General features: G+C 40.0%; 1 protein-coding gene across 3 annotated transcripts in view; it reads left to right on the forward strand.

Annotated features, from left to right (window-relative positions):
• The first annotated feature begins 11,944 nt into the window (after positions 1–11,944).
• ERI1 (exoribonuclease 1) overlaps positions 11,945–24,590 on the forward strand; it is a 26,226-nt gene continuing 13,580 nt past the window's right edge. The window contains exons 1-5 of one of the 3 annotated variants that reach the window (XM_025932955.2): positions 11,945–12,218; positions 16,577–16,755; positions 19,071–19,281; positions 23,036–23,119; positions 24,362–24,471. In XM_025932955.2, coding sequence (XP_025788740.1) covers positions 12,111–12,218; positions 16,577–16,755; positions 19,071–19,281; positions 23,036–23,119; positions 24,362–24,471 — 692 coding nt within the window. In that variant the 5' untranslated portion in view covers positions 11,945–12,110. The other 2 variants (XM_086703345.1, XM_086703346.1) reach the window with 2 other exon arrangements.

Genomic DNA, 24,590 nt, shown 5'->3' on the forward strand with positions numbered 1-24,590 from the left:
GATCATGACTAAAGCCAAAATTGAGAGTTGGACACTGAACCCCCTCGGCCACCCAGGCATCCCCACACAAATGTTTCTAAGCAATTACATGATACTATGCGAGAAGAGGAGGGAACAAGGAATTAAGGTACAAATTATATATGTATATACGTTTGTACATGCCTATCTATAAATGTAAAATATATGTATGTATAAAATTATATGTAGTTAATAAAATATATAAAGTAATTATAAGTCACCCAATAAGTTTTATAACTATATGTAAGAATATATATTATATATAAGTAATTTATAGGTAAAGTGTAATTTACTTTATATATGATGTACCATATATATGCATGCATATATATCTAAACTGAATAAAATTATATAAATTAAAAAAGTTTTTTAATGTTTATTTATTTATTTTGAGAGAGAGTTAGAGAGAGAATGTGTGTATGCAGCAGGGGACGAGCACAGAGAGACGAGAGAGAGAATCCCAAGCAGGCTCGGTGCTGTCAGCATAGAACCCAACACAGGGCTCTATCTCACCAACGGTGAGAGTATGACATTAGCCAAAATCAAGAGTGGGATGCTTAACCAACTGAGCCACCCAGATGCCCCTGAATCAGATAATTTAAACTTTCAAGTGTTTTACACGGCCAAGGCGTTCTGTCAAACAAATATAAGGAAAATGGATATTATCAGATGGGAGCCACAGAAGGTAAAGATGAGAGAGATAAATCTTCCCAATCCCCCTAAGAGCGGAAGCAGTGTTTGCCACGAGTTTAACCAATCTGGGCCCAGAGTCTCTTGAGTTCCTTGTTCAGCCAGTATTGGTCATTTGCACGGCCCAGTGACTGTCTATGTTTTCCGTTCTTTTTTCCCCAAAGAAGCGTTCTTATTCCAGTTATCCTGGTCTTACTTCCACTATTTATGTCGGGTATGGTCAGAGCACATAATTTGTCTTTTGGGTTTTAAGTGGTGGGAGCAAGAGCAAGAGCCCCGTCCGAGCCTGATGGAAGGGACTGCACATCAGCCAGAGACACTAAGGGTTGAGCTGGAGGCCCTGGCTGCTGAATGGGATCTGGGGGCGGGGGGCGTGGTCTCCACTGGAGAAAAGATGAGTGCGCTTCCTGTGCAGGAAGAAGGGTGGGTGTGGATATGTGCGTTCACCGGGATTGTGGCAGAGACTGCCAGTCGACCGAATATTTGATCTGCCCTCTTTCAACAATGTACTTCCGACTCTCCGTGGCTAACTCTTCACAGAACCCAAGACAATATTTTCACCGGTCTATTCTGTGACTAGCATGCGGTGATGTGACTAAGTGTCAACAGATGGGATCTAAGCATAAGTCGTATGCAGGACTTACAGGTGTGACTTTAACAGGAAACGCACATTCTCCCTTTCAATGCCCCCCTTTTCCGCCAGCTGGGATGCACACGGAATGCCAAGTTGCCTGTAACAGGGGGATGAGGTCAACATACTCTGAACTGTGGAGCAACTCGGTAAAATGACTCTGGGCCTTGACATATTGCACCACAGATCCTAACGAGGACTTCTGAGAGAAATAAAATCCCATACCATTTAAGCTACTGCTACGTAAGGTCTTTTCCTTACACGGTCAAATCTTTATTCTAACAAACATGCCAAGGAAGGAAACAGATCTCATAGAGGGCAGAAACGAACAAAATCTGGGAACCTGAGGGAAACATTCTGGAGAAGTGAAATTTAAATTCTAATCTGAAGAATGAGAGAAATTAGCTGGAAAATGCCTGAGATGAGAACCAGCATAGAATGCTGAGGTACTGAAAGAAGTATGGAAAGACACAGAAGGTTTTTCATGCTAAACCTGGAGATAAGAACAACCCAGGTCATTCTGAGCTTTGCAGCCATATTGATTAAGGAAGGTGAAGAAGAGGAAAAATCAAAAGTGAATCCCACGTTCCTGGTCTCATCAACTGTGTGGATGGTAGAACCATTTATTGAGAAAAGAAACCACAGACAAGTGGTAGGTTTTGGTGGGAAGATGATGAGTTCACTTTTGGAAATGTTTGAGGTGTTTGTGAATAAGCAATTAGTTATGTGGATTTGGTGCTCAGAATTAAGACCTTGGGTAGAAATGTAAGTTTGGGAATCATTGGCAAATGGATGGTAAATAAAGCTAGAGGAATGGGTAAGAACACCTAGGGTGAGAGTCTACACTGAGAGAGGAATAAGAGAAAAGAAGAGGGTCTAGGATCCAGCCATGACAGAACCCTGCTTTAAACAACTGAGTACAAGAGGGGGGACTGACCACCGAGATTAAGAAGGAATGGACAGAGAGAAAGGAAGGAAGCTAGGCAAACGTGTTGTCATACAGACAAAGTAAGAAAGTGTTTCAGTACATAAATAATGGCCAACAGTGCCGGATGCTGTTGAAAGGTCATGTAGGATGAGCTCTGAAAGGAGCTTACTGGGTTTAAGTTAACCACATGGAGTTAACTGGTGAGCTCAATGGAGAAGTAAAGGCCCTGGACTGTAAGGGTGGAATCCAAACTAATGCAGATTGTATAGTGAGTGGATGGTGTGGAAAGAGAGACATTTCTTCCAAGAAGTTTCGCTCCAAAGGGGAAAACAGAGAGAGAAGACAGCAGCTGTAGGGGTTCTGAGGTTGAGGAAAATGTTTTGTTTGTTTTTTTTAAGTTGGAAAATTTTGAGTTGAGCCCATTTAAGTACAGAAGGGAAAGGTCCACCTGCAAGGAAAACATGGAAAATGCAGGAGAGAGAATGGATAGTACAAAATTCAAGCTTCCTGAGAAGGTAGGAGAGGAGGGGAATTCAGAAAACCTGTGGTGGTATTCACTCAAAAATTGATGGAGGGAAGGAAGAATGGATGGATGGATCCAGGGCGGGACTAGGGTGAAGTAAATGAGGCACTCACTCACAAAATTTAAGGAAGCACCAAAAACTCAGAAATTAAGATAAACATTATTTTGTATAATAAATAAAAAATAATGCAAAAGATCTATGATGAACAAAATATCAAAATTTTATTTTTTTAAGTTTTTAAAAAATGTTTTATTTATTTTTGAGAGCGAGAGAGAGAGACAGATTGTGAGCAGGGGAGGGGCAGAGAGGGAAGGAGACTCCAGGTTCCCAGCTGTCAGCACAGAGCCTGACACGGGGCTCGAACTCATGAACTGTGAGATCACGACCTGAGCCAAAGTCAGACGCTTAATCTACTGAGGTACTCAGGTGACCCTAAAATACCAACATTTTAAACAAAAACAAGATCAGGTATGCATAGGTGAAGATTTGGGGGTGGAAAGCTAAAATGGCTTCCTTTGTGAAGCAGGAGGTGAACATAAGCAGAAAGTAGATTGGAGGTTGGAGGTGAGAGCAGAGGTTCACAGTAGGAGTCGTGGACAGGAAAGGCAAGATAGGGAGAGAAACGTGGTAGGGGTGCCAGGGAGGATTAGTGCCCACAAGATTTGGTGGTCATTAATTTACCATAGTACTGATCTACCTGTTGTATGACCTCTAAGGCATCTCCCAGAACTCAGAGCAAGCATGGAGAAGGTAGCCAGAGTTACCATCATGGGGGGTTTTGTTAGGGAAACCAATTTAAGATATTGGCAAGAGACTTAATATAATGGACCAGAGAACCTGAGGTGGTGAGAGAGAAAGTCAAAACATGAGAAACAAGCTAAATCAAATGGGAAATGATAGCTCCAAAATAGAATGTAAATGCCATATATTAGGGGCTGAGTTGTGTACCCTCCAAATTCATGTGTTGAGGTCCTAACTGCTGTATTTCAAAATGTAACTGTATTAGAAGACAGAGGTCTTTACGAAGGTAATTATGTTAAAAGAAACTTATTAGGCTGGGCCTTTGTCCTACATATTTGGTGTCCTTATAAGAAGAAGAAATGTGGACACAGACAGAGGAAAGACCATGAGAAGACATAGGGAGAAGATGGCAGCTATAAGCCAAGGAGAGAGGCCTCAGAAGACCAACCTTGCACACACCTTGATCTTGGACTTCTAGCCTTCAGAATTATAAAAAAATAAATTTCTATTTAAGCCGCCCAGTCAGGGATACTTTGTTATGATAGCCCTAGGAAATGAATACACCATATATCTTACTATTATAGAAATAATGAAATAGCTTCAGAACTCATTAGCTTCCTTTCTTTCCCATGAACCCTAGAGAAATTCTAGAATTGGGAAAAGAGCATGGATTTGAGAAATGAACAACCACCACTACAACAAAAGGAGAAACCCCTTGGGAGTCTGAAGTTACTTTTGAAATGGTGTGGGAGGTACGTGTGTTTATTTGGGGGTGGGTTGGGGCAGGCTCAACCCGGGGTCGTGGGCAGCTGGGAGCGGCCATGAGAAGGCTTAGAGGACACCAGCAGCAACCTCCTAAGCCTTCCCATGTCTTACATCAGGGTAGAAGCATTAGGGCGAGTGGCAGGGGAGTGGAGTTGATGAAAAGAAAAACAGGCTGTCCAGCTCGCTTCAGACATTCGCTTCTTCACCCTTTCCTTGCACCCCAAATCCCAGAGCTGATGGAGTATGAACTAGGGAGTTGGTTTGTCAAAGATACTTCTTCCCAACAGATTAAAGGCCGAACTCTTAGAGTAGCTACCTGGTGGAGTGTCAATAAATGGGAGTGATTAGCATTCATTTTGCAGTGACTGGGGCTCAGTAACTTCCTTCTTAAATCCATCTGGAGGGTCACACATGCCTCCTCCCCAATTCATATTACCAGACGCTCCCGCGGGCACATGAGCTCACAAGCCAAAATAACCTGGCACCTGAAGTGGGACAAAGAGATCATAAAATGCACAACAGGTTGAATCACACATACCAATTGAATCAAAATTATTAGAACAGATGACCCCAAAACGTAAAATATGCATGATGAATATATGTAAGGAGTTACAGGAAGATATTAGCAATATGAACAAGAATAAGAAATAATTTCAAAGTGGGAATGTGAGTTTTGAAAAAGGAGAAATTCTGATGAGGGACATGGTGCAGATCTGGCCTTGACAAGGTGCCACGAAGACACTGGCAGGCATGACAGCATGGTACAGGCTCCCTAGTTAAGTTCTCAAGGTTTTCCAAAAGTCCACAAGCCACTGAAGTTGTTTTCTTTGATTCCCCCCCCCCCATTGTCTCATTCAAGCTGCTGGCTAACCACATACCCCAAATATTGTGTACAACGGTCACTCCAGAATGTCTGGGCTTTTTCCTCTCTGCTCTGTCTTTTAAGTTCAGTTTTTGTCTTTGTTTCTTAACAATAGTTTAATGACTGCCTTCCTCGGGTGACTAAATTCCTGAAGCAAATTTACTGAAGGTCCCTGTGTTATTCTTTGACTAAATAAAATAGTTGGAGGGAAAAGACAATAAATAGATAAAAATGGCTGGGCGGATACAGCTGGAGGACAAGTTAGAGATTTGTAAAATCAGATCTTTTCCCAGAAGGTGGCAGCAAAAATATAGATATAGAAAATGTAGAAGTAAGTGATGGGGTTTTGGAGTGATGGAGGTTCAGAGATGTTGGCCAAGAAAGAATCCTTGAAGAAGTCTTTGGTGCAAAAAGGTGATTTTTATTAAAGCACAGGAACAGGACCCATAGGCAGAATGAGCTGCACGGCGGGAGGGGGGCGGGAGGGCTGTGAAGAGTGACTGATTATATGCTATGCAGTTGGGGAGGTAAAGTCAAGAGGAAGTTTCTTAAAGGGATTTCCACATGCTAAAGAAGACTCCCAGGATCCTGGAGGCCTAGCTGTTGTCAAGCTAGGGTTGTTTTTCCCTCTAGCAAAGCATTGACATTAAGACAATAGGGAGTTCCTGGAGATTACGCTATTGATAAGATTGTCTTTTCCTTGTAAATTTACTAATTTTCTTGTAATTTGTTTAACCATTTGTTTTCTTTCCCTTTCTTTGGTCCTTGGGCAAAAAGAAGCTCACACTAATCCCACCGGGGCAGGGTTGGGGGGGGGGAGGGTTGTGGTTGCGGGCTGTCAGCTTGCTTTATGCTCCCTCATCAGTACCATTACTATTAAGAAATTTTCAAGGTTCCTGGCCAATGCAATAAGAAAGAAAAAGGTAAAAGTGGTCTAAGGGTAGGAAAGGTAAAACTAAAACATTATTTGTAGAAATAGTCATTCAACTTAGAAAAAAACCCAACAGAATAAAAAAATATTAAAGTTCATAAGCAAGTTTAGGAATTATAAAAATGAATAGTATTTTTTTCACCCCAAATAACCAATCTAAACTTAAAAATATTATACCATTTATAACAGCAACAAAAGTCATAATATAGCTAGGAATCAATTTAACCAACAATGTACAAGACTTTTACGGACAAAATCATAAAATTTTAAAGACATATAAAATTATCTGAATAGTTATATTTTTGAATAGGATGACTTAATATTAATATGTCCATTCTCTTCAAATTAATCTGGTAAATTCAATTTAAAATTTTTTTTTCAACGTTTTTTATTTATTTTTGGGACAGAGCGGGACAGAGCATGAACGGGGGAGGGGCAGAGAGAGAGGGAGACACAGAATCGGAAACAGGCTCCAGGCTCCGAGCCATCAGCCCAGAGCCTGACGCGGGGCTTGAACTCACGGACCGCGAGATCGTGACCTGGCTGAAGTCGGACACTTAACCGACTGCGCCACCCAGGCGCCCCAAGGTAAATTCAATTTTAATCAAAGATTTTTGTTGGATTTTTGAGGACTAATAAATTTGTCCCAAAACGTATGTGAAAGACCAAAAATGCATAAATAGCTAAGTCAGTCTGGAAAAAGAACTGTAAAGAGGAGGAGGTGTTTTTAGAAAATATTGTTGCAGACATGTTGCAGAGCCAAGCAACAAAAACAGCGCAGAAAAGGTATGAGAACAGCCACCACAGACCAATGGAACAGAGCAGCGTGCTCAGATACAAAGATAAACATATAGAGCAAAACATACAACTTGTGGCACCAGGAGGCAATGGGCAAATGACTTAGAAACAAATTCAATTCCGCAAACCTCATGTATGTAGTTCAGCCTAGGAAAATCTACAAATTCCAGTATCTAATAATATCTATACACAGATCTATCGCTGACAGTGGGCTAATTCAGGGACACTGTACCAAAATGAAAGGCGGGTATATTTTTATTGGGGTTAACAAGAGAATAACCAATTCTAAAACTCTTTTAGGCTGTGCCATATCTTAAATGTTCAGGGAGGCTTTCTTCTTTAGCTGTCCAACCAGGGCACATATTTTCTTAGGCAGAAGGCTCTAGAATCATTGACATTTCTCCCTTACTGGTATGTGAAAAGTAACAACAAAGTCAACATTGAAAAACATTTGTGTCTCCTACATGCAGATATCATATAATCAAAGGAAAGTATCGGATACTGGTATTTCCTGAATAGTCCAGGCACATTCTCAGCTCAGGGCCTTTTTACTTGTTGCTTGCTCTGCCTGAAATTCTCTTACCCAATATCCTCACAGTTCACTCCCTTACCTCCTTCAGGTCTTTGCTCAAATAGCACATAATCAGAGAGACCTCCTATAACCACTTGATTTCAAACCCTCACCCAGAGGCACGCCCCATTCCCCTTACCCGCTTAGTTTTTCTCCACAGTGTGAACATATTATTCATTTCTTTCATTGTCTTTTTTTAAAATGTTTATTCATTTTTTGAGAGAGAGACAGAGCATGAACAGGGGAGGGGCAGAGAGAGAGGGAGACCCAGAATCTGAAGCAGGCTCCAGGCTCCAAGCTGTCAGCACAGAGCCCGATGCGGGGCTCGAATCCATGAACTGTGAGATCATGACCTGAGCGGAAGTTGGACACTTTACCCACTGAGCCACCCCGACCCCCCCCATCTTTTGTTTATTGTCTAATTGCACTTTTCCAATATAAACTCCGCCAGGGCAAAGGGTTTTTGTTATTTTGTTCAATGCTTATTCCTGACACATAAAATTTTGTCAATAAATAGTTATTGAATGAAAGAATGGTTTTGGTATCTTATTCCCATAGATACAGGCAACAGTACTAAGTGTAAGCCCGTCATTTGCAGTGTAGATAAGTTACCACTCCTTGATAGTGAATCTTTCTTAACAGTTGACACACCTAGATCAAAAAGTTCAAGTGCAACAGTTTGTAACTAGTGCTTATTAATGTTCATGTAATGTGGATCCTGATAGTGTTCACTGGGTCCTTTTTTTCTTCTTTGAGAGAAACAGCATCTTCTAGGTGACAGGGAGATGAGATTAGGATTCTCATCAATTTCTCTGCAGTTGTGTGTCAGGACTCAAAGTCATAATCTAAGGAGAAAATGAATAAATCTGGCAAACAGAGATTATCAGTTCCGTCGTATCTTAGAAATCCTTTTAATTTCTGAGCCTATAAACCTTATAAACACAAAGGTAAATCTGTAGTTATGAGGGAAAACATACAGTCCACTAAGGAGGAAGCAGGTGATAGCAGATCTGATAGCAGAGTAACAGATCTGTAGGAGATTTCCAATTATGCCCTTTCTCCAGTAAGGAATTATATGTCTTCACTGCTTCGAAGAATGAAGAGGTGGACACAGAATGAGCAGCAGGCAAAAGTTGATTAGAGTACAAGCTCAGAAAGTAAGAACAGTATGAAAACTCTCTTTACAGAGAGGGGACATTCGAAAGTGAATGTCCACGGACTATAGGCAAGGGTCCTTGTTTTATTTTTTTATTATTTTTTTAAATTTTTTTTTCAACGTTTATTTATTTTTGGGACAGAGAGAGACAGAGCATGAATGGGGGAGGGGCAGAGAGAGAGGGAGACACAGAATCGGAAACAGGCTCCAGGCTCCGAGCCATCAGCCCAGAGCCCGACGCGGGGCTCGAACTCACGGACCGCGAGATTGTGACCTGGCTGAAGTCGGACGCTTAACCGACTGCGCCACCCAGGCGCCCCAAGGGTCCTTGTTTTATAAGGTTCTGGATGCCCCCCGCCTGGCCTTCCCTTACCCTTAGTTCCTTCTCAGATCCTACCCTAATGGCTTGATAACTCTAGGTGCTGGGTTGTCCATTCCAAATTGGCTCGTTACTATTGTATGAAGGGTGGTCTATGGCCATATCATTTCTTGTGGGTCATACATTTTATAGGCTACTATTTCTTATTTATTTATTTATTTAAATATTCTTTTTTTTTTTTTTTTTGAGAGACAGATCATTAGCGGGTGAGGGGCAGAGGGAGACACAGAATCCAAAGCAGGTTCCAGGCCCTGAGCTGTCAGCACAGAGCCCGATGCGGGGCTCAAACTCAGGAACCATAAGATCACGACCTGAGCTGAAGTTGGAAGCCCAATGGACTGAGCCACCCAGGCGCCCCTACTACTTATTTTTAGTTATGTCTTTTGTCGAATTCCTGAGGGAAATCTGAGGGGAGAGTAGGTGGTGTCTGTTACATTCTTAAGAGGAACCTCATGCCCGAGGGGGTTTGCTGCAGTCAGACACTCCCAGCATTGTTCCAAAAAATAAATGTTTTTCCCCACCCAGGGACCTCAGAACCTAGCCTCTGCCGACCGAAGCCTATCTTTTCCTATCATAAAACCACCCCAGTGGCTTACAATAAGCAATTATTTTTCTTCCTCACACGTCTGCAGGTCAGCTAGGATGACTCTACTTCAGGATGTGGTTTTCCTGGGCTTGTTTATCTGGAAAGTCTTTGTTTCGCCCTGCTGAGTATAGAATTCCAAGCTGACAGTTGGTTTTGTTTTTGTACTTTAAAGTTATCATTTCATTTCTTTTGGCTTGCGGAGTTTCTAATGAGAAGGCCATAAAAATTCTTACTGTGCTCTGTGCCTTTTTTTCTCTAGCTACTTTTAAGCTGACAAAATCCAAAGGCAGAGAAACTAGTGGTGGTGAAACATGAGAGAAATTTGTTTCAGTGAGACCGACACCAGGAAGACTGTGGACTAGCATCTCAAAGACTGTCTCCAAAGTGCTGAAAATACCTATAGGGTTTATATATAGAAAATGTGAGACACTGGTCAGTCAGTATATCCAGGTGGGCAGTGAAGGTCAAATTGATTTTTGTCTGGAGGTCAATCATGGGTGGTGGGGTCTTGCTGGCTCAGGGCGGTCCTTATTCCTTGAGGGGGTAGTTTCAGGTCCCATCTGGGAATACTCTGCCCTCAGTGTTTTCTGCCTAAGTTAAAAGTAAACTGGAAAGAACTTAGAAAGTTTGAAGGTCAAAATGGAGGCAGTGGAAGTCTTCTCCTAAATGCATATATAGCCTCTTTATATTGTCCCATAGGTCACAAGAGGCTCTGGAAATTTTTTTTTTTCCTATTTTCTCTGAGCGTGTCATTTTGGATTGCTACCACTGGTATGTTACTTCTTTTTTCTACAGTTCCAAATGTGGTATCCATCCTCTCTAGAGATTATTTATTTATTTATTTTTGAGGGAGAGAGAGGGCGCATGCTCATGCAAGTGGGAGAGGGACAGAGAGAGAGGGAGAAAATCCCAAGCAGGCTCCACACTCTCAGCACAGAGCCTGACACAGGGCTTGAACCCACGAAATGTGAGATCATGACCTGAGCCGAAATCAAGAGTCAAAGGACACTTGACCGACCCAGGTGCCCCTGCCCAGAGATTTTTTTTTTTTTAATTTCACATATTTTTCATCTCCAGAAATTCTATTTGCTTCTTTTTAAAAAGCCTCACCAGAAATTCTATTTGCTTCTTTTTAAAAAGCCTCATTTCTCTCCCATCATCTTTTTCCTTTAAATCACTGAACATAATGAGTACATTTATAATAGATGTTTGAAGTCTTTGTCAATGCCACCATTTGTATCCTTTCTGGGTATGTTTCTATTGCCTGTCTCATATATTCTCCTAATTACTTGGCAGGTCTATTAATTTTTAACTGGTAGATGCCTGATATTTTCAACCTAATGTTGTTGAGTCCTGAGTTGCGTTGTAGTCTTTTAGAGAGAATTAGCCTTTGTTCTGGCAGGCAGTCAGGTTAGTTGCTGAGCAAGTTTGATCCTTTCAAGGTTTTAAGCTTTTGAAGAATCGACAATAGCTTTTTCTCTAGACCCAGGGTCTCAGGAGTTGACCTCACAAAGACATGACACCTCTGGGTCTCAGGAGCATATTCCATGTAGTCAACGGCAGTGGGGAACTCAAACGAGTCTTCTTCCAGTGTGAACTCTGAGAATTGTCTTCCTTAACTGTTCCCCATAATTACTCTTTGTGGGCCTTGTGGAGGTTCACACCACATACCCGCTGATTTTTATTCAGCTAAAGATTCAAGGGTATGCCATGTGGATTCCGAAGCTCTTTCTCCAGGAACTCCTCATCAATTCCAACCAGCTTGGCCTCCCCAAATCCCCTTAACTCCGATCCCTGTCTTTTCAACTCAGTAAGACCTGTCTTCTCAGTGAGATCTTAGGTCTTTTTTTGAGTTCCCCTTCCCTGCGCCTCAACTTGAAAACTGCCTTTAGGCAGAAAGCCAGGGCGATATAGGGTCGATCTTGTTTCTCTTCTCTCAGGCACAACGGTCCAGAATTTCCTGTTGCCCAATGTCTGAAAACAGTTGTTTATATATTTCCTTCAGTCTTTTAGTAAGTCCAGACCCATTTTCTCTGGTCCAGAAGCAGACGTCTTGCACTCCTCACGGAAAACGGAAATTGTTTTACAAATGTTATTTGCCACGGTGGAAGTTCACCGCTCCCCCTGGTACCCCTCGTTTTTCTTCTCAGGAAATACGGTGACGGGATCTTGTATCCTGGCGGTATTCTTTAGTGACTGGTGTAGACTGGTGTAACGGCAGCGGGACACCTTGCCGCGCAGCGACGTCTAACTCATAGCCTCCCGCGCGCGCCTCGCTCGCCTTCCTCCTCCCTCCCCCATCGGCAGATGCGCTAGCGTTCCGCGCGCGCCCGCTCACTGCGCCTGCGCGGCGTGTGGACGCCACACGCTCCCGGAAGTGGGAGGTGTCCGCTCGAGTTTGTGTGGCCGCCGCCGCGGGAACGCGAGCCCGGTAATTTTTCAACGGAGAAAGGCGAGGCTTTCGGGCTTGGCCGAGTGAGGGTGAGCGAGTGTCGGGCTCCGGCAGCGCTCTCCTTACGTGACAGCCGGTATGGAGCATGAGCGGAGCAAACAGCCTGGCAGCGAGGCCGTGGCTCCCGCGCGGCTGGAGTCGCCCCGGTCCGAGTGTGGGGAGGAGCCGCGGAACCCGAATCCTGAGGTGAGTCCGCCGCGCCCGTTCGTCGGTGCCCGGCCCTTCCGGACTCCCGCGCCCCTGCCTTCTAGGCTGTTCCGCAGAAACGTCAGCCTTTCGACTCCCAGCCCCGGCCGCTCCCCCTGTTCCCATCCCCGGCGCCTTTCCTCGGGTTGGTTGTCTCCAAGCCCCCTGTCGCCCGAATTATCCTCTGGCAATGTGATGTGAGGAAATAGTCAAGACGAGAAGTGTGTGAACTGTGGTTTTAGAAGTTCTGGGGGGGAATTCGGCTCTAAATACTCAGGGCACGCTGTTGCTGTAGTCATTCTGTCTAGCCCTTTTAGGTAGGTTATGTTTTTAAAACTCGCACCATACGCTCTAGGCGTGTCATTTCTAGGACCCGAAGTCCATTCCCCGCGCCCCGCCCCCCAGCCTTAACGGAGGGTGATTGCGCCTATTATCGGAGCTTTTTGCCCATTTGCTACTATTTCATATAGATATTCTACACGACTGCTTTTTGTAGTGATTTTGACAACTCATTGGTAGAACCGCGTACGGAGCAGAACTGTAAAGACGGCCTCAAAACTTCCTTGTTCATCTCATTTGGCAGGTATACATTATTGGTGACTAGCGCTGCAGATTGTAAATAATCCTAATGCTGAAGTTGGCCCATTTCATTTGAGTAACGTATGTTGAGCACTTCATAGAGTGGGTACTTGCACGAGGCTTCCTTGCTCTTAACTCTTCCATCAACAGCCAGTTCTCCAAATAGCAGCTAGAATGATCTTTCAGTGACATGAATCTGATGTGTTTTTCCCCATGTTAGTCTTCAGTTGGCTGCCCGGCAGGACGTGGCTCCTGCCTCCGTTCCTGACTTCTTCCCTTCTGCTGTCACAGCCTTTAGCTTCATGGGTTCTTTTATGGTGGATAGTCTTTCTTCTTAAGGATCTCTGATGCTCCCTTTGTTCTGCACGACCTTCTTTTGGGTTTTTTGCATAGCTGTCCCATTCTCCTTAAGATACACATTCCAAAAGGCCTTGGATGCTGCCTCTCTCTAACGAACCTCTTTTCCACCCACCTCCCTCTTCAGGCTGAGATGTTGTCAATAACATCGTCATGTAAGTTGGCTTAAAAATAATTGGATGTACTTCAGTATATTTTGAAAGTCTTCAAACTTTGAGATATAGCAACATAAGACTTAGGTCTGTGTTCCAAATTGGTTTTAGTGACTCAGAGTTGTTAAAAACTTATTGTTGGATACTATTTTTTTTTAATGTTTATTTATTTTTGAGAGAGAGAGAGAGAGACAGAGCGTGAGTGGGGGAGGAGAAGAGAGAGAGGGAGACACGGAATCCGAAGCAGGCTCCAGGCTCTGAGCTGTCAGCACAGAGCCCCCCCCATGCGGGGCTCGAACTCACGAACTGCGAGATCATGGTCTGAGTGGAAGTTGGCCACTTAAACCGACTGAGCCACCCAGGCGCCCCGTATTGTTGGATACTATTAACAGTTTTGTTTTCCTATCTCAGGCAAGCAAAGTATTTTGTTGGAACGTTGCCAAATCCATTTTCATTATTCCTAATGTCAGTTGTTTTTGTAAACTGATAGGTATTACATTTTCACATTTTTAACCAAGTAAGTACACCTTTAATCAGAACTCTTCTTTTGGAAGAATTTTAATCAGGCTAAATTATACTTCTAAGGTTTTTTTTTTTTTTTTTTTTTTTTTTTTTTTTTAGCATGTAGTTGCGGAGGCTGTTTGTTTCGTAGGTAACGCAGTTTTTTTGGTGATCATATATGAAAACATTTCCAAAATAACTATTTTCAAAATATTCTTGCTACAGAGAAAAGTTTCTTTTGATAAGCAGTTATCTTTTTATCTCACTGTTAAAACCTTTTCTTTCATGTTGAAATAACAAGTTGTGTTGAAAGGAAAACCTTTTAAGTTTCAAGCTATTAATCCCTTTCTCATCACAGAAAATGACAGCAATTTTGGAATACCTGTCTTGCAAAAGAAAATATGTAAGTCAACTTTAAGTTCAAAAGCGTGGTAAGATAGTAAGCCTCTTTTTGGTATAAAAGTTTTTCATAGTCACTTCCCATACTGTATATGTTCTTTTATTTGAGATCATATAAATTGTACAGTCATTTATTTGAATACAGAAAAATTGCAAAAGGTCACAATACTTTGAAAGTGAATATTCCTCCCCATAATATGGAATCTGCCCACACTTTTCTCATTATATGTCTGGTACTTTATGCGACCTGTGACAGGTGGACATAGACATTGGGGAGGATGTCATTGTCAATCTATTGTTTAGTAAAATAATTATGCATTTTACTAGATTTATAGTACATGTGGGTTTTTAATATTTTCTTTTACTCCTTAGTGGGTTGACTTTAGTAACCTTCTTCAGAAACCATTAGTGTAGACCTTAAATTTGGGAGCAGATACTGACCACTGAGAACCAGACCTTCACGTGCCCTGAGCTTCATTGAAAGAGCTAGAGTTGGACCTGGGAGAGGAAGCAGATCTTCCTTTACAGAAATCATGATTTACAGCAGATTTAAGAGACCTTAGTGTTATTTTGGGTAATTTTTGTAGTTGCAGTTTTAGATAAGAATTAAGCAAGTGAATCAGAGAGAGGACTTAGCCAAAGAATAAATTTGCTTAAATTGACTGAGCCATCTGTTTTGGTAGACAAACTGTTACTCATTGTTGACCTAAATTTTAACCTGACTGAAGATGAAGTTTAAAATTCACCATAAGTTTAAAGACAAAGGATAAATTATCCTGATTAAATTCTAGCAATAAAGTAGCCAGGTATTGTAAATTTAATGTATTATTGAAAACTAATTACTTCCATAGCTTTAGTAAAGTTTTTTAACCATTTGTCAACAAGGAATTTCAATATAGTTATTCTTCAGTATATGGACAATTTACACATTGGGATTTCTGATCTCTTCCTCTGAAGACATAGGAATAATTCTTGAGTGCTCTAGCACAGTACCTAGCATTACATTTCTAGTAAATGTGTGTTGTATTAAACACACATTTGAGAGCTTTGAGCGAGAAATAGTCCCTGAACGTTTAGGATTAGTGCTAAGTCAGGGAATTTGGCCTGTCCATGGTTATCCCCTCTTAATCTGTAATTAGTTCTTATGGGGACAATGTAGTAAATTATGACTAAATTAACAGACTAATATGGATTAATGCTAAGTACCAAAGTTTTTTGTTTTTAATTAAGTTTATTTTCTTGTTACTGTTTTTTTTTTTTTTTAACGTTTATTCATTTTTGAGAGAGAGAGTGCGGGGTGGGACAGGAGTGGGGGGAAACCACCGCAGGGCTTGAACCCACGAACCATGAGATCATGACCTGAGTTGAACTCAGATGCTCAACTGACTGAGCCATTCAAGCACCCCAGTACCAAAGTCTTCTTGAAAATTCTGGAGCATACCTAATATTTGTAACATTGCATGTGGAAAATTGTTAACTTATAAATGGAACTTTGAAACTAGGCATATTAATAACTTTGGACTACCTGTGGAGTGATTACAATTGAGTTCAGTTTTTTCTTAACACAGAGTTTGACTTAAGGAGAGGAAAGATTTATGATACACTAACTGTAGTTCTGAATAATTGGTATACATGTGGGTTTGGGAAATTGTGTGTTTTGAAGCTGAATACATTTCCTTCTTTGCTTGGGGTTCTAAGAGATTATGAACTAGGTTTCTGTATAGTCCCTTTTGTTTTTATATTGGTCAATTCTGTTAACTTAGTGAAATGAAGTGAGGTTAAAAAATTCTGAGGATGTCACTGACTTATACATGCACAGTGTTGTAAAAGTTCTTTCAAAAATTGGTTTGTTTAGAAATTTTAGAATGTTTGTGAAAAGGTCTGTTCTGTAGTCTATGATGGTAATAAAGTTCCCATTAATAGCCATGGTGATTTGGTAGGTGGCATGGTGTTGGGAGCCCAATACACATAATCTCATTTAATCCTTATAATAACCTTGTTTAAATACTGTTTACCATTACCAAATACCAAATGCGACTTGGAATAGTTATTATTCTTTATTTTATAGATAAGGAAACTGAAGATCAGAGGCTAGTAAGTAACTATTCAAGGTCATGCTGCTAGTAAATGGTCAGCTGGGGCTCTGTAGTGAAGTGCTCCCAGCACCGGTGCTATTTTTATTTAGCTTCATTTCCTTTAAGAAATCTCATGACTCAGAAGAGAGCAGGGTAAATTGTATTGGAAACATGTCTTCTTTCTATGCACTTTTCGTTGAACATGTAGTAATGAATAGGCCTCAGGAGTTTGAATCTTTAAGATGTTTGTATTAATTATAAGCTTATCTATATGTATATATATTTTTTTTGGTAGAAAAAGCAACAATGTAGATTTGATGGCCAAGAAACCAAAGGATCTAAGTTCATTACCTCCAGTGCAAGTGATTTCAGTGACCCAGTTTACAAAGAGATTGCTATTACAAATGGATGCATTAATAGAATGAGTAAGGAAGAACTCAGAGCTAAGCTTTCAGAATTCAAGCTTGAAACCAGGTAATTAACAATAACTTTTTAAAAATACAGAAGTAGTATATGCTTATCCTAGAAAATCTTGAATACACTGAAGAATTAGCCAATCATCTGTAATCTTACCATAAAGAGATAACCATTATTAACAATTCACATAGTAGCTACAATTTTCATTCTTATAAGTGAATCCTTATGTGCACCTTTGATTATTTATGTCAGTCTCTTGGCCAGTAGGCTAAGAGTGCTGAGTTGACAACCGTTGAGTATTTTGACAGTCTGTCTACCAGCAATGTACAGAAGTAGCTATTTTATTATACTAAATATATTTAAAATTTTTTTAGTTGCTCATTTGGTTGATGGTTAATTACATCTTACTGAGATTGGATATATATATATATTTTATTTTGTCCACTTGTGTTATTTTTATAAAGAGGGTTTCTTTGAAACCAAGTAATTTAAAAAAATTATTCACCTATCAGGAAATATGTTTTTTTCTGTTTTAGCTTTTAAAAATATGCAGAATGATAGCATGAATTATATTGAACTGGATATTGAATGAGAAAACAATGCAGCTTAGCCAACTCTCTCTCTCTCTGTGTGTGTGTGTGTGTGTGTGTGTGTGTGTGTGTGTGTATGTATGTGTGTGTATCTTCTGTGAAGTGTATACACTCTCTGTGTTTAGTAAATTTTTGCAAAACAAATCACTTTATGTTGACTTGGAGCTTGGAGTAGGAATGAATGACCTTTGGAATGCAGAATTTTGGTAGTTAATTGTCAGCATCAAGAAAAGAATGGACTGCATGTGGTAGGTGAAAATGGTTATTGTTTCTGGGTCCTCATTATCCTTTTTTTCTTATAAGCAATATTTATCCTCTGTTTTAAAGTTAATTTATTTTTTTGAGAGTGAGATAGAGCATGAGTTTGGGGAGGGGTAGAGAGAGAAGAAGAGAGAGGATCCCAAGCAGGCTTAGAGCCAGACGCAGGGAATGAATCCACGAACTGTGAGATCATGACCTGAGCCGAGATCAAGAATTACTCAGGTGCTCCCATTTTGGTAATTTAGAAAATCTCAAGCAAATAAACATATTAAAACATTCTGTCTTAAAACAACAAACTGGTTAATTATCAATATTCTCATGAATAGGATTCTTTTTCAGTGGTAGTTTGGGAAGGAAAGTAAAAGGTTAAATTAAAAAATTTTTTTAACGTATTTATTTTTGAGAGACAGAGACAGAGTGTAAGTGGGGAAGGGACAGAGAGAGAGGGAGACCCAGAATCCGAAGCTGGCTCTAGGCTCTGAGCTGTCAGCACAGAGCCCAAAATGGGGCTGGAACCCATGAATTGTGAGATGATGACCTGAGCCGAAGTCAGAGACTCAACTGACTGAGGGCCCCCGGGTGCCCCTAAAAATTTTTTTTTGATAGTTATTAGTGATGTGTCGAAAATACCTTAGTTGTCACTGCACACTGTCTACAATTTAGGTCCTTTTATTTTTACTGCCATTTTGTATTTGTAAACCATTAATAGGACTCAAACAAGTAACACTGAAGGAAGTCTGAGCACTAGTCATGACTTTTAATTTTTAGAAGAAGTGAAGTACATACTGTTTGAAGTACATGACCACCATTACAAATGATTGTTATCTACTTAGAACAATCTTTTCTCCACTCACCATTTGTAGGACATGTATTTTGAAAATATCTGTAATCTTCTAAATAAAATTCTATCCATGGTAGATTAAGAAACCTGCTTCCAATTAAGAACCTATTGAGTATGGCTGTTCTTCTGGACATGGTTTACACTAGGGTATCTTCCAAATGAGTTTTCCTAGCTAGTAGACATTCAACTTTATATGCAAGGCTCATAATGCTTTCTTATTCATATGGGTATTTTAGTTGTCTAACCTATAAAAACCAAAAAGAAAGATAGCATAAATATTCCATTTACGTGAATTTTCTTACTCTGAAATTTGTGTTTGGCCTGTAGAATAGTTCAACATTAATTTCAGTTGTATGATGTATATCATTTTGGTATAAGGCAGTATGGCTATATAGGCAGTGTATGCTAACAAGGTGTATGGCTTGAAATACCAGTATAGGAGAAATGCTCTTATGTACTACAAAAATGAAAAGTTACTTCTGAAGGAAAATATTCTGTGTTACATTTGATTTTAATTCTTTGCTAACTTAGCCTTAAGTCTTGCTTTCTTTACATTTATTCTAGTTAATATTTGCTAAATTATGCTGTGACTGCCAGTTCAGTCCTTTGACAGCAGGTAAGAGTTCAGATTTTTGATTGTAAAACTCATCTAAGAGTTAATTTTCTTTTTCTTTCCTTAGAGGAGTAAAGGATGTGCTAAAGAAAAGGCTGAAAAACTATTACAAGAAGCAGAAGCTGATGTTGAAAGAGGGCAATTGTGCTGACAGTTACTATGACTACATTTGTATCATTGATTTTGAAGCCACTTGTGAAGAGGGTAACCCACCTGAGTTTATACATGAAATAATTGAATTTCCTGTGGTTTTACTGAATACCCATACCTTAGAAATAGTAAGTGAATTGTTACGTTTTGATTTTTCATTTTTAGCAGCAACTATTCTGGTGTTCTCTAGTAGAGCAGGGATCTCATTTGCTATTTTTTTTTTAATTTTTTTTAAATTTTTTTTTTTAACGTTTATTTATTTTTGAGACAGAGAGAGACAGAGCATGAACAGGGGAGGGTCAGAGAGAGGGAGACACAGAATCTGAAACAGGCTCCAGGCTCTGAGCTGTCAGCACAGAGCCCGACGTGGGGCTCGAACTCATGGACCGCGACATCATGACCTGAGCCGAAGTTGTTCGCTCAACCGACTGAGCCACCCAGGCGTCCCTCATTTGCTATTTTAAAGCTAGACTTCGAATTTAAAAGTGGGCTGTTGGCTCTTATTGTGTACTGTGTATCAGCTTGATTAATAGAAAAGCTGTAATGAAATAATTTCAGAGGCTACTTCTCTCCTTTTCCAGGAGCTAAAATTACATTGTTTTTTCTGTTTGGTTAGAACACATATCTGGCTGGACATCAGAATCTCTTAGGGAGTTAAAAAAAAAAAAAAAATGCCTGGCCCTCATCCCAGAGATTCCCATTTAGTTGTTCTGTGGTGGGGCCCCTGACATCAGCATGTTTTTAAAGCTTCTCAGTTGACATGCAGTCAGGATTAAGAACCACAGCTGTGGACTTCTATAGGCTCTGATCTCTAAAAATGGCAAATTACAGAAATTGCCTTTCAACTTAGAACTGGCCGTCTTTCTGGTGAAAAGTTTAGGGACATATGGCACTTGTAATCTTGGCTTTGAGCCATATAATATATTGGCTCTGTACTATTGGTTGTCATTGTCCTATTGGTTCTGGAAATCGGAAGGAGTTCTCCAAAACACTACTATTTGCCTTGTAAAATCTGAGCAAACATGTCATAACATCTCATCTATCTAAAAGTTACTTCTCTTCCATCGCCAGTAGCCACCAAAACGTTGGGAGCAAGTATAAAAGGCTTGTGTATAAAAATGCATACATTTTTTTCTTAGTGTTATTCAGAATCTCTTTTAGTTATAATCAGCCTGTTTATATAATTTCCTTGCCCAAGGAAGATTGAAGTCCATAAATTAAAAGGAAGAATGACTGCTACAACTGTAATAATCTTGCATAACTCACTAGATTCCACTTTTTCTTTCTTACTCAAATTTACTGCTCTAGCCTTTCTCTTCCCTCATTGAGACATTAATGACTTACTGCTTTTTACTGTATTGTTCCCGTCACATACGGACATGTTATTTTTCACACCATAAAAAGCTTTTACTCGATTCCACTTCCCTGCCAGCTACCCCATTTCTTTGTTCTTTTCTGGTAAATATCTTTGAGAAAGTTACGTACTGCTGTTTCCTCCCATTCTCTCTTAAACTCCCACCACTGTGGGTTTAAGTTAGGTCTTCAATCCTATCCCTCCACTAGCATCATTTGTTAGTGCCATTTCTGACTCTCATCTAAATGCTGGTATAATTGACCACTCTGTCCTTGAAATATTTGCTGCAGGTGACTGCCAGCACACCTCATTCTCTTAATTCGTCTCCATCCTCATTGGGCTCCCTTCCAGTTTCCCTTGCTGGTTCCTTCTTTTCTTCATAGCTCCTAATATTGGATGCCCCAGGGTTCAATCCTAGGTCCTGTTCTCCCTACAGATCCTCTCCCCTAATCGCATCTACTTTCAAAGCTTTTAGAAACTGTCTGTATGCTAATGACTCCCAACTGTTTATTTTCAACCTGGACATCAATCCCAAATCCAGGCAGCTTATTTAATATCTCTGCTTGGACATTTAAACAGACCTCTTAACATGTCCCAAAGTGAATTTACTCTCCACCTGTTGTGTGTTCAGCTTTCCCTAGCTTGAGTGATGGCAATTCTTATTTACTCAGTTCAGAAACCTTGGAATCATCCTGGACTCCTCTGTTTCTTCCCATCACACATCCAGACCAACTCTGGTTTGCTCTGCCTTCAAAATTCATCCAGAACCCAGCCACTTAACTGCATTCCTGTGACTCTAGTCTGAGTCCCAATAATTTCTTGTCTGGATTTACTGCATTCACCATCGAACTGGTCTCTGTTTCTGTCCTTGTCTCCTAAAGCAAGTCTCAACATAGTGTGCAGAGTGATCCTTATAAAATAGAAGCCATTTTCCTTCTTTGGCTCTTTTCCATCTTCCCTTCAGTGGCTCTTCTTTTAACTCAGAAAAAAGCCATATTCCTTAACATGATCTGGCCTCTCACCACCTCTGATCATGCCATATTGACCTGCTTGCTGTTTCTCAGAGATACCAGGCATGTTCCACCCCCTCACCTCCAGGGCTTTAGTTCTAATTCCTTTCTACCAGAAGTCTTGCTGTTTATTCCTCCCTCCTACACTCCCTCTCTTCTTTCCAGTCCTTCCTTGGTTCTCACCTTCTGCATAAAGGTGATGATCTATTTAATAGTCTAGCTGAAACCATCCCCCACACCCAATTTTTCTGATCCTGCTTATCTGCTCTACTTTAATTTTTAATTCCCCTTATCATTTGATAACTTACTATGTAATCTGCTTACGTGGTTGCTAAATATTTGCTCATCGAGTGCATAATTCTCTGTGGTAATCATTCTGATAGAAGTAAATGAAGTTTTTTATTAATGGTATATTTGATACTACCTGCTTGTATTGAGAAGGGAAGTTGCAGCATATTTTTGAAAGATTTTCATTGAAAATTATGAAAATATTGATACTTAAAAGGATAGAGCCTTCATTTATCTGAGAAATTCAGTTAAGTGGACTTTTTCTTTCTGCAATGCATTTGGTAAGTAAAGAGCATCTAACTTTTAAAGTTCAGACATTCTTTGCTGTTGGTGAATGTTGCTCTTTGACAAGAGTTAACCTTTACAACTCATTGGCTTAATGTACTAATGTGAAGAAAGAATTTATTAGGAAATGGAACATTTTTCTTAATTTTTTGAGTCTTCTGTCACAAAAAAAAGGTCTTTTTCTCTGTATCTACCTAGTATTAGCGATTGCTGCCTTTAGGCTTCAAAATTGTCCTTAAGTTTTAAAAGTGACTTAGCATGTTCTTGTTTAAGGAGGCAGTGTTGGGCTAGAGGAGAAAGCGCTCGGAGGTCTGAGCTTAATGGTAACAGTACCAGCCTTATGAGCTCACAGACTTGTTGGGAGCAGATGAGAAGGCAAGCATGAGAGCTTCTCAAAGAGGATAAAAATGGCTACAAAAATATAGTATTCTTGCTCTTTAAACTACTACATCTCATGTAGTTCAATTTTGATTATTAGATTTCAGTTTAATGGAATCAACATAAAAATAGACTATTCAAGAGTAAATGAGAGAGCAGTAATCTAGAACTAATTTATTATAACTAAAGATTGGCATTTTTTTCAAAGAGTTTACTATTATTTAAAAAGCTGGTAGCATCTTGAAGTTGAGGTTGCATTATTAAGCTTTACAGTTTCAAATAGTACAAAATTATCAACATTTTGCTTCTCAAGATAATGTGTAAACTGGTTTGAAGGCTTGCTTTCAGATACTTGTTTTATCTTTAAAAAATTTAAACTATGAAGCATAGTTAAAATTAGAGTGCTTTGGGAGTAGAGAATTATCCTGAAGTGGTTAAAATTCTAGAAAGGGTTATGTCATAAGCACCTATAAAATTATAGTCTCCTGTGGCTTAATATTTCATGTACCTTGTGTCATGTATCTGAAGTCATAGAAAATACTTTAACTTGCTTTCCTTTCCTTGTAGGAAGATACATTTCAGCAGTATGTGAGACCAGAGATTAACACCCAACTTTCTGATTTCTGCATCAACCTAACTGGGATTACTCAGGTTCTAATTCTGTGTTCTTTTTTCTAGAGTTTGAAAGAAGTTCTGAAATTAGGGTTGTATTTCATAGTTTAAAAAATTATTATTATAAACAACGTACTTACTTGATAAAGATTTTCCATATTATACTATGAAAAAAGTAGGAAAGCAAATTTTATACCTGGTAAAATCTTTCTAGCCTTTCCTCTTAAGGACTGGCAATGATGAATCTAAAGATTTAATTTTTTTGATCATTGGTAGAATAATTGTTACCATGCTGGACTTGGAAGTTTTAAAATGTATCTGTTTATAACCTGACCTTCTATATAGGTTAATGTTTTATTAGGTCTCTGATCTTTTTATTGTGTTGTAATGTGTTAGGGCCTTTGTTTAGTTAGTTCCCTTATTCATTTATTCATTCACTCAACAAGTATTTGAGTGCTTCCTGTAGTATTTGCCAAGGTACCCGGGACACAGAGATAGTTAAGTCAGTCTCCTCAGGTCACTCGACAGTCTGTATTCAGGAGGACAGACAGACTAAACCAGTGAGTGGTGACAATATTGTTAAGACTAATGAGCAAGTCGTTGTTTTATCAGGGTAGTATGGGCATCTTATGACAGAGGGAAGGGAGGGCTGTCCTGTGCCAGACTTCCTCAAGTTAGTGAACTTGGGCTGAATCAGTAGTTGGGGATGGTCAGGTGTGCATGAGCTAGTAAGAAAGTGGTCAAAAATACAGCTAAAGTGGTAGAAAATACAGCTACAGTGGTAGGCGAGGGAGGCCAGGTCATGAAGAGTCTTGTGTGTCTTTTTATCCTGAAAGCCTTGGGGAACGTTTGCAGGATTTTAAGTACGGAAGTGATGTGACGATCAACTGAGGAAGCTCAGTCTGGCAGCGGTGTGTTATCTGTTGTGGAAAGATCTGAGCTTTGAGATAGGGAGACCGTGTTGGAGGGCTGTGGCTTGTAGCTGGGAGATTTCCCTTTTCTCCACTCCAGAGAATTAGTCAGCCACTAGGTTGAGGCCTTAAAAAAAGGGAGAACCACTGGGGATGATCTTAAATCTTCGTTTGGGGAGGATTGTAAACAATCTTTAATTATCTTAAAAATGCAATGTTAGGTGGATCTCAGCCAAGGAAATCACGTAGAGTTTAAAATATCATAGATGAGACTTTCTCTTACTGTTCCATTCTCTTCAACGTTTGTGTCTATTTGTAGGACTACATGTAGCTACTCTGATTTTTATATATTTTACTTTTATATCCTCAGGATCAGGTAGACAGAGCTGATACCTTCCCTCAGGTACTAAAAAAAGTAATTGACTGGATGAAATCGAAGGAGTTAGGAACAAAGTATAAATATTGCATATTGACAGATGGGTGAGTATTTAGCAAAATTATCTTTTGTAATTTTCTTTTTAAAGATAAAAGATGTTCATGTTCATTTAACGTTCAGAATAACCACAAAAAGTATTATTTACTTATAGTTCTGGGGTCTC

Source organism: Puma concolor, chromosome B1 (genome assembly GCF_028749965.1).
Source record: "Puma concolor isolate L17-30 chromosome B1, mPumCon1.1.hap2, whole genome shotgun sequence".
Lineage (NCBI taxonomy): Eukaryota > Metazoa > Chordata > Mammalia > Carnivora > Felidae > Puma > Puma concolor.